The sequence below is a fragment of the Protopterus annectens genome, chromosome 11.part0, assembly GCF_019279795.1.
Source record: "Protopterus annectens isolate FY-2018-M chromosome 11.part0, PAN1.0, whole genome shotgun sequence".
NCBI lineage: Eukaryota > Metazoa > Chordata > Ceratodontiformes > Protopteridae > Protopterus > Protopterus annectens.
In genome coordinates, this window is record NC_056745.1 from 29,715,257 (window position 1) to 29,727,857 (window position 12,601).

At 36.7% G+C, this 12,601-nt stretch overlaps 1 gene segment (V, D, J or C); it reads left to right on the plus strand.

The window, feature by feature from the left end:
• The window catches only part of LOC122815143, a 115,251-nt gene that overhangs the window by 90,812 nt on the left and 11,838 nt on the right, over positions 1 to 12,601 (plus strand). Inside the window, 1 exon segment of the C gene segment in view lies at positions 6,110 to 6,418. Within this exon segment, the coding sequence occupies positions 6,110 to 6,418 (309 nt within the window).

Below are 12,601 nucleotides of genomic sequence, written 5' to 3' on the forward strand. Positions count from 1 at the left end.
TCATGTCACATAATAGAATGATATAGCACTCCAGATATAGCATTATCAGTACCATTTCATGTAGCATAATGATCTATCACTGCAGATATAGCATTATCAGTACTATGGGGTGTGACAGAATGATACAGCACTCCAGATATAGCATTACCAGTACTATGGGGTGTGACAGAATAATATATCACTGCAGATATAGCATTATCAGTAATATGGGTGTGACAGAATGATATAGCAGTGCAGATATAGCATTATCAGTACTATGGGGTGTGACAGAATGATATAACACCCCAGATATAGCATTACCATGGCACATAATAGAATGATATAACACTGCAGATATAGCATTATCAGTACCATGGCATGTGACAGAATGATAAATCACTGCAGATATAGCATTACCATGGCACATAATAGAAAGATATAGCACTGCAGATGTAGCATTACCATGGCATGTGATAGAATGATATAGCACTGCAGATATAGCATTATAAGCACTATGGGGTGTGATAGAATGATATAGCACTCCAGATATAGCATTATCAGTACTATGGGGTGTGGCAGAATGAAATAGCACTACAGATATAACATTACCATGGCACATAAAAGAATGATATGACACTGCAAATATAGCATTATCAGTACCATGGTGTATGATAGAATGATATAGCGCTGCAGATATAGCATTATCAGTACCATAGCATGTGATACAATGATATATCACTGCAGATATAACATTACCATGGCACATAATAGAATGATATAGCACTGCAGATATAGCATTATCAGTAATGTGGGGTGTGATAGAATGATATAGCACTCCAGATATAGCATTACCATGGCACATGATAGCAAGATATAGCACTGCAGATATAGCATTACCATGGCACATAATAGAATGATATAGCACTGCAGATATAGCATTATCAGTACTATGGGGTGTGAAAGAGTGATATAGCACTCCAGATATAGCATTACCTTGGCACATAATAGAATGATATATCACTCCAGATATAACATTACCATGGCACATAATAGAATGATATATCACTGCAGATACAGCATTAAAAGTACTCTGGGGTGTGACAGAATGATATAGCACTGCATATATAGCATTACCATGGCACATAATAGAATGATATAGCACTCCAGATATAGCATTATTAGAACTATGGGGTGTGACAGAATGATATATCACTGCAGATCTAGCATTACAATGGCGTGTGTTAGAATGATATAGAACTCCAGATATAGCATTATCAGTACTATGGGGTGTGACAGAATGATATAGCACTGCAGATATAGCATTATCAGTACCATGGTGTGTGATAGAATAATATAGCACTGCGGCTATAGAGTTATCATGGCACATAATAGAATGATAGAGCACTGCAGATATAGCATTATCAGTACTATGGGGTGTGACAGAATGTTATAGCGCTGCAGATTTAGTATTACCATGGCACATAATAGAATGATATAGCACTGCAGATATAGCATTATCATGTCACATAACAGAATGATATAGCACTCCAGATATAGCATTATCAGTAACATTTCATGTAACAGAATGATCCATCACTGCAGATATAGCATTATCAGTACAATGGGGTGTGACAGAATGATATAGCACTCCAGATATAGCATTACCACAGCACATAATAGAATGATATAGCACTCCAGATATAGCATTATCAGTACCATGGCATGTGACAGAATGATCTATCACTGCAGATATAGCATTATCAGTACTATGGGGTGTGACAGAATGATATAGCACTCCAGATATAGCACTATCAGTACTATGGGGTATGACAGAATGATATATCACTGCAGATATAGCATTATCAGTACTATGGGTGTGACAGAATGATATAGCAGTGCAGATAGAGCATTATCAGTACTATGGGGTGTGATAGAATGATATAGCACCCCAGATATAGCATTACCATGGCACATAATAGAATGATATAGCACTGCAGATATAGCATTATCAGTACTATGTGGTGTGACAGAATGATATAGCACTGTAGATATAGCATTAGCAGTACCATGGCATGTGACAGAATGATATACCACTGCAGATATAGCATTATCAGCACTATGGGGTGTGACAGAATGATATAGTCCTGCACATATAGCATTATCAGTACCATAGCATGTGACAGAATGATAAATCACTGCAGATATAGCATTACCCTGGCACATAATAGAATGATATAGCACTGCAGATATAACATTACCATGGCTTGTGATAGAATGATAAAGCACTGCAGATATAGCATTATAAGCACTATGGGGTGTGGTAGAATGATATAGCACTCCAGATATAGCATTATCAGTACTATGGGGTGTGACAGAATGAAATAGCACTACAGATATAGGATTATGAGTGCTATGGGGTGTGACAGAATGATATAGCACTCCAGCTATAACATTACCATGGCACATAAAAGAATGATATGACACTGCAACTATAGCATTATCAGTACCGTGGTGTATGATAGAATGATATAGAGCTGCAGATATAGCATTATCAGTACCGTGGCATGTGACACAAGGATATATCACTGCAGATATAAAATTACCATGGCACATAATAGAATGATATAACACTGCAGATATAGCATTATCAGTGCTATGGGGTGTGACAGAATGATATAGCACTCCAGATATAGCATTACCATGGCACATGATAGCAAGATATAGCACTGGAGATATAGCATTATCATGGTACATAATAGAATGATATAGCACTGCAGATATAGCATTATCAGTACTATGGGGTGTGAAAGAATGATATAGCACTCCAGATATAGCATTACCATGGCACATAATAGAATGATATATCACTCCAGATATAACATTACCATGGCACATATTAGAATGATATATCACTGCAGATACAGTATTAAAAGTACTCTGGAGTGTGACAGAATGATATAGCACTGCAGATATAGCATTACCATGGCACATAATAGAATGATATAGCACTCCAGATATAGCATTATTAGAACTATGGGGTGTGACAGAATGATATATCACTCCAGATATAGCATTACCATGGCACATAATAGATTGATATATCACTACAGATATAACATTATCAGTACTATGGGGTGTGACAGAATGTTATAGCACTGTAGATTTAGTATTACCATGGCACTTAATAGAATGACACATCACTGCAGATATAGCATTACCATGGCACATAATAGAATGATATAGCACTGCAGATATAGCATTATCAGTAGTATGGGGTGTGATGGAATGATAAAAACCTCCAGATATAGCCTTACCATGACACATAATAGAATGATATAGCACTGAAAATATAGCACTACCATGGCACATAATAAAATGATATAACACTGCAAATATAGCATTATCAGTACTATGGGGTGTGATAGAATTATATAGCACTCCAGATACAGCATTACCATGGCACATAATAGAATGATATAGCACTGCAGATATAGCATTACCATGGCACATAAAAAATGACATAGCACTCCAGTTATAGCATTATCTGTACCGTGGCATGTGATATAATGATATATCATGGCAGATATAGCATTACCATGGCATATAATAGAATGATATATAGCACTGCAGATATAGCATTATCAGTACCATGGCATGTAACAGAATGATATATCACAGCAGATATAGCATTACCATGGTACATAATACAATTATATATCACTGCGGATATAGCATTATCAGTACTATGGGGTGTGATAGAATGATATAGCACTCCAGATATAGCATTATCAGTACTATGGGGTGTGACAGAATGATATAGCACTCCAGATATAGCATTACCATGCATATAATAGAATGCTATAGCACTCCGATATAGCATTACCATGCACATAATAGAATGATATAGCACTGTAAATATAGCATTATCAGTACTATGGGGTGTGAAAGAATGATGTAGCACTGCAGATATAGCATTACCATGGCACATAATAAAATTTTATAGCACTCCAGATATAGAATTATTAGTACTATGGGGTATGACAGAATGATACAGCACTGCAGATGTAGCATTATCAGTACTACGGGGTATAATAGAATGATATAACACCCCAGATATAACATTACCTTGGCACATAATAGAATGATATGGCACTCCAGTTATAGCATTATCAGTACTATGGGGTGTGTCAGAATGATATAGCACTGCAGATATAGTGTTATCAGTACTATGGCATGTAATAGAATGATATAGCCTTGCAGATATAGCATTACCATGGCACAAAATAGAATTATATAGCACTCCAGATATAGCAGTATCAGTACTTTGGGGTGTGACAGAATGATTTATCACTACAGATATAACATTACCATTGTGTAGATAGAATGATATAGCACTCCAGCTATAGCATTATCAGTACTATGGAGTGTGACAGAATGATATAGTACTCCAGATAAAGCATTACCATGGTGCATAATAGAATGATGTAGCACTGCAGATATAGCATTACCATTGCACATAACAGAATGATATAGCACCGCAGATATAGCATTATCAGTGCTATGGGATGTGACAGAATTATATAGCACTGCAGATATAGCATTATCCATACTATGGGGTGTGACGGAATGATATAGCACTGCAGATATAGCATTACCTTGTCACATAATAAAATGATATAGTACTGAAGATATAGCACTATCAGTACCATGGCATTTGATAGAATTATATATCACTGCAGATATAGCATTATCAGTACTATGGGGTGTGATAGAATGATATAGCACTGCAGATATAGCATTACCATGGCACATAATAGAATGACATAGCACTCCAAATATAGCATTATCAGTACCATGGCATATAATAGAATGATATAGCACTGCAGATACAGCATTATTAGTACTATGGGGTATGATAGAATGATATAGCACTGCAGATATAACATTATCAGTACCATGGCATATAATAGAATGATATAGCAATGTAGATATAGCATTATCAGTACTAAGGGATATGATAGAATGATATATCACTGCAGATATAGCATTACTGTGGCACATAATACAATGATATAGCACTGCAGATATAGCATTATCATACTATGGGGTGTGATAGAATGATATAGCACCCCAGATATAGCATTACCATGGCACATGATTGAATGATATAGCACTCCAGATATAGCATTATCAGTACTATGGGGTGTGATAGGATGATATAGCACTGCAGACATAGCATTATCAGTACTATAGGTGTGACAGAATGATATAGCACTGCAGATATAGCATTATCAGTCCCTATTTGTGGGTATTTGTCCCCTCATTATTTTTGGCTTTGTCCAGATTTCTAGAACTAAGATGTTGAGAGGTATATTTACAGCACATTGATTTTCCTCATTAAAAAGAGCAGATTCCCAAACTTTCATAAGGTGTGGTTCGATATACATCAGTATAAACAAACCTCACTATCTCACCTGTCTTCCCTGTGTCCTTCTCCTCCTCCTCCATGCTGCCCCTGTTTCGTGTTACCTGTATCATTCATACCATCCCCATCTTACATCACCACTTTTTTAAACAGTGGTGTAAGTTTACGTTTCCTTTACCTCCTTCAAGTGATCTATCCATTCAGGCTTCCCCCAGTTTGTTGTTCAGTTCATCACCTAAGTCTTACATAGTGAATGGATGAACATCACAGCAATTTTGTTTAAATGCTCAGGGCATTAAATCCTAATATATGGCTTAAAATATTATCTGTTTTGGAGGATGTGGGATTCATACTACAGTAGACAAGATTTACATAGTGATTATATTTTTCACTTATTTAGTAAATGTTTATGTGCATTGTACCATGCAGAGTATTAAAAGAATCAATTTAGCATTAAATGTCATTCTGTTGAAGGGGTGTGAGATGCAGAAAAGCAAAGAATGTGCCCTTTGTAATGAGAACTTATTTGTCACAGTTGCCACAGTAATGTTTTTCATATTTAACTCCTTGTTTACAGCATGCTTGTTCTACTGCCCCAGCTCTTGCATTTTGAATATGTTCTCATCTTATCTTTTTTTGGTTGCTTCTAAAAGTAAGATGTGTAGTTCATGTCTAACTACTAAGGTTTTATACTTTGTTTTATAGAGTTTACAGCGATACTTCCAAAGGTGTCCATCTTTCCACCAGCAACAGAGGAGTTTACGTCTACTAACCTTGTCTGCTTGGTTGAGGGTTTCAGACCAAAAAATGCAAAGGTTACGTGGTCCAAAAACAGGCAGCCTGTGAATATGGGGGTATTAACTTTTGCAACAGTTTTAGATGAAAACAAGAATTTCACTACAACCAGTAGTCTGAGAATAACACGTGAAGACTGGAACAACAACGCTGTATTTATGTGTCAAGCCTCACATCCGAGGTGGGATGAAACAGTGACAAAAAACATTAGCAGAGCAAGTGAGTAATGTAAACCTGATCCCCTCTGCTCAGCATAATACAGTTTTAGTTTAGGAACTGTGTTGCCTCATATGTAAATTGCAGAAACACAAGAAGTGTTGGCAGACAGTATTACATTAGCAAGCTTGGCCACATGGCTTTATTATATCCTCGGTGGCCGTTATTTTGTTTGAGCCATTGCATTTTATAAAGAATCCTACATGCAGCCTGCCTGCCTCCTCACTGTTTGATGTTGCCTACTAATATAGCTGGCGTTATACCACATGGCAGAGTTCCACACTTCTCTGCTGCCTATTTGTTTTAGGATCCCATTGATTATATCCACTACAGATTATACTGTCTATATATACTATCCTTTGTCCCTCTGTCAGAGGACAGTGTATTCTTCATCCCTTTGTCCCTCTGTCAGAGGACAGTGTATTCTTCATCCCTTTGTCCCTCTGTCAGAGGACAGTGTATTCTTCATCCATTGCCCCTCTATCTGAAGACAGTGGTACTTTGCCTTTCCTTAATATTAGATTTTTTTGTTTGCTTTTCATAACAAGTACCCATTCACCACTTTTTGTACAGCATGTTTGTGTCTCTCAGTAAGTTTCCTTACTGCTCCCTACTACATCCTGTTGCCTTTGTTTTACTACTTCCATTTAGTAATGGTCTCTTGTCACTTGTTACTTTCTGTATTGAGTCTTGTAAACCACGTGTTTCCACCAGGGATTTATCTTTGCAACATTTACCCTTACTATACCCATCCCACTCACATATTCCAGACATTCTGTTTGTGTGGCCCCACTAATATACTTCGAACATTCTGTGTGTGTGGTCTTCCTGTACACATCATCCCACTCACATATTCCACACATTCTGTTTGTGTGACCCCACTAATATACTTCGAACATTGTGTGTGTGTGGTCTTCCTGTACACATCATCCCACTCACATATTCCATACATTCTGTTTATGTGGCCCCACTAATATACTTTGAACATTCCATTCATGTGGTCTTCCTATACACATCATCCCACTCACATATTTCCACACATTACATTTGTGTGGCCCCACTAAACGAGCCCCACTAATATACTTTGAACATTACATCTGTGTGCTCTTCCTGTACACATCATCCCACTCACATATTCCACACATTCTGTTTGTGTTGCCCCACTAATATATTTCGAACATTCTGTGTGTGTGGTCTTCCTGTACACATCATCCCACTCACATATTTCCACACATTACGTTTGTGTGGCTACCGATCCTAAGTAGGTTCTTCTTGCTGATATTTAGATAGCTGTCATACTGCCTTTGTATTTTACATTTGCCTGCACTCATTTAGATAATAAAGTTATGTGACTGCCTCTGGCAGCAATAGTGGGTGAGTCTGTGGTTCTGAGTAATAAAACAAGGTTCGACAGATTCTAAACCAAGAGCTCAGTGAGGTACATTGGGAAGGTAGTTTGGAACAGTAGCAAATACATAAAATGGAAATACCAAAAATGGTGTGCAGACCTGAAGAGCAGCTGTTACAGATCCTGATTAATCCATTATGTATTCCAGTGCTCTCCTGTTAATAAATGAAAAATATACTCAAAGTACAACGACTTTGACAATGGAGCTTAAAGCATTCATATATTTATTACTGGGTAAACCCACTAGACAAAGGTGTCTCATTTCAAGGGCAACCCTGTCCACTCACTGGTTGAACCACTTCCTTCTGTTACATAGTATTCAAATGGAAACTGAGAGAATTAACCCAGGACTACAGAACAGAATTAACCTGCCTGCCTTAAACCTCTGTACCTGACAATCAATTAACTAAGTTACTTATCTGTATAAAGAGAGGTTAGTATGATTAAGCCCCTTTATAGTCCAATATAGCTACATAATAAACTTACTAATAAAGACACCTTAGCTAATGCAACATTGAGAAATGAAACACCTTGCCCTGTCTAGTTTTACAAATCTAGAATTTCACATTCAAACACACTGAAACTACAACACAAGAGGAGCAATAACAAATGTCACCAGCACCCCGAACTTGTAAATATATAAATGTCACCAGCACCCCGAACTTGTAAATATATAAATGTCACCAGTACCCCGAACTTGTAAATATATAAATGTCACCAGTACCCCAAACTTGTAAATATACAAATGACATCAGTACCCCGAACTTGTAAATATATAAATGACATCAGTACCTCAAACTTGTACATATATAAATGGCACCAGTACCCCGAACTTGTAAATATATAAATGTCACCAGTACCCCAAATTTGTAAATATATAAATGTCACCAGCACCCCGAACTTGTAAATATATAAATGTCACCAACACTCCGAACTTGTAAATATATAAATGTCACCAGTACCTCAAACTTGTACATATACAAATGGCACCAGTACCCTGAACTTGTAAATATATAAATGACACCAATACCTCAAACTTGTACATATACAAATGGCACCAGTACCCCAAACTTATACATATATAAATGGCACCAGTACCCCAAACTTGTAAATATATAAATGTCACCAGTACCCCGAACTTGTAAATATATAAATGTCACCAGCACCCCAAACTTGTAAATATATAACTGTCACCAGCACCCCGAACTTGTAAATATATAAATGTCACCAGTACCTCAAACTTGTACATATACAAATGGCACCAGTACCCCAAACATATACATATATAAATGGCACCAGTACCCCAAACTTATAAATATATAAATGTCACCAGTACCCCGAACTTGTAAATATACAAATGTCACCAGCACCCCGAACTTGTAAATATATAAATGACACCAGTATCCCAAACTTATGCATATATAAATGGCACCAGTACCCCGAACTTGTAAATATATAAATGACACCTGTACCTCAAACTTGTACATATACAAATGGCACCAGTACCCCAAACATATACATATATAAATGGCACCAGTACCCCAAAATTGTAAATATATAAATGTCACCAGTACCCTGAACTTGTAAATATATAAATGTCACCAGCACCCCGAACTTGTAAATATATAAATGTCACCAGAACCCCGAACCTGTAAATATATAAATGTCACCAGTACCCCGAACTTGTAAATATATAAAGGTCATCAGTACCTCGAACTTGTAAATATACGAATAACACCAGTACCTCAAACTTGTAGATATACAAATGGCACCAGTACCCCAAACTTTTACATATATAAATTGCACCAGCACCCCAAACTTGTACATATATAAATGGCACCAGTACCCCAAACTTGTACATATATAAATGGCACCAGGACCCCGAACTTGTAAATATATAAATTGCGCCAGTACCCCAAACTTCTACATATATAAATTGCACCAGCACCCCAAACTTGTACGTATATAAATGGCAATAGTATCCCAAACTTATACATTTATAAATAGCACCAGTACTCCAAAGTTGTACATATATAAATGGCAGCAGCACCCCAAACTTCTACATATAAAAGTGGCACCAGTACCCCAAACTTATACATATACAAATGGCACCATCACCCAAACTTGCACATACATGAATGGCACCAGTACCCCAAACTTGTACATATAAATGACACCAGTACCCCAGACTTTTACATATATAAATGGCTCCAGTACCCCAAACTTGTACATATACGAATGGCATCAGTACCCCAACTTGTAAATATATAAATGGCACCAGTACCGCAAACTTATACATATATAAATGGCACCATCACCCCAAACGTGTACATATATAAATGGCACCAGTACCCCAAACTTGTACATATACAAATGGCACCAGTACCCCAAACTTGTACATATATAAATGTCACCAGCACCCAAACTTGTAAATATATAAATGACACCAGTACCCCAAACTTATGCATATATAAATGGCACCAGTACCCCAAACTTGTAAATATATAAATGACACCAGTACCTCAAACTTGTACATATACAAATGGCACCAGTACCCCAAACATATACATATATAAATGGCACCAGTACCCCGAACTTGTAAATATATAAATGTCACCAGTAGCCTGAACTTGTAAATATATAAATGTCACCAGCACCCCGAACTTGTAAATATATAAATGTCACCAGCACCCCGAACTTGTAAATATATAAATGTCACCAGTACCTCAAACTTGTAAATATATAAATAACACCAGTACCTCAAACTTGTAGATATACAAATGGCACCAGTACCCCAAACTTTTACATATATAAATTGCACCAGTACCCCAAACTTGTAAATATATAAATTATTTATTTATTTATTATTTATTTTACATTTGTTGACCGGGCTAGTCTAGCTGGATACATGTCCTTTTTCAGTAGAGGCCCAGGGAGAAAAGCTCCACAATAAAGAGAAAATACAATACATTTACATACAGAAGAAATAACATTAACATAATAATAAAAGAAAACAGCAAAATTTTCATACTGATAAATGATAAATTGCACCAGTACCCCAAACTTCTACATATATAAATTGCACCAGCACCCCAAACTTGTACATATATAAATGGCAATAGTACCCCAAACTTATACATTTATAAATAGCACCAGTACTCCAAAGTTGTACATATATAAATGGCAGCAGCACCCCAAACTTCTACATATAAAAGTGGTACCAGTACCCCAAACTTGTACATATACAAATGGCACCAGCACCCAAACTTGCACATACATGAATGGCACCAGTACCCCAAACTTGTACATATAAATGACACCAGTACCCCAGACTTTTATATATATAAATGGCTCCAGTACCCCAAACTTGTACATATACGAATGGCACCAGTACCCCAACTTGTAAATATATATAAATGGCACCAGTACCGCAAACTTATACATATATAAATGGCACCAGCACCCCAAACTTGTGCATATATAAATGGCACCAGTACCCCAAACTTGTACATATATAAATGGCACCAGTACCCCAAACTTGTAAATATATAAATTATTTATTTATTTATTATTTATTTTACATTTGTTGACCGGGCTAGTCTAGCTGGATACATGTCCTTTTTCGGTAGAGGCCCGGGGAGAAAAGCTCCACAATAAAGAGAAAATACAATACATTTACATACAGAAGAAATAACATTAACATAATAATAAAAGAAAACAGCAAAATTTTCATACTGATAAATGATAAATTGCACCAGTACCCCAACTTGTAAATATATAAATGGCACCAGTACCGCAAACTTATACATATATAAATGGCACCAGCACCCCAAACTTGTACATATATAAATGGCACCAGTACCCCAAACTTGTACATATACAAATGGCACCAGTACCCCAAACTTGTACATATACAAATGGCATCAGTACCTCAAACTTGTACATATATAAATGGCACCAGCACCTCAAACTTGTACATATACAAATGGCACCAGTACCCCAACTTGTAAATATATAAATGGCACTAGTACCCCAAACCTATACATATATAAATGGCACTAGTATCCCAAACTTGTACATACACAAATGGCACCAGTACTCCAAACTTGTACATCTATAAATGGCACCAGTACCCCAAACTTGTACATATACAAATGGCACCAGTACCCTAGACTTGTACATATATAAATGGCACCAGTACCCCAAACTTGTACATCTATAAATGGCACCAGTAACTCAAACTTATATATATATATAAATGGCACCGGTACCCCAAATTTGTTCATGTACAAATGGCACCAGTATCCCAAACTTGTAAATATATAAATGGCACCAGCACCCCAAACTTGTACATATTTAAATGGCACCAGTGCCCCAAACCTGTACATATATAAATGGCAACAGTACCCCAAACTTGTACATATATAAATGGCACCATTACTCCAAACTTGTATATATACAAATGGCACCAGCACCCCAAACTTGTACATATATAAATGACACCAGTACCCCAGACTTGTACATATATAGATGACACCAGTACCCCAGACTTGTACATATATAAATGACACCAGTACCCCAGACTTGTACATATATAAATGACACCAGTACCCCAGACTTGTACATATATAAATGACACCAGTACCCCAGACTTGTACATCTATAGATGGGACTTAGAGAATCAAGACCCTTCATTTCTGTCTCCAGCAATCTCTACTTCTCATGTGTTAACTGACTGGTTAAAATATAAATCAAGTGGTCACTAACAGACCTTATAC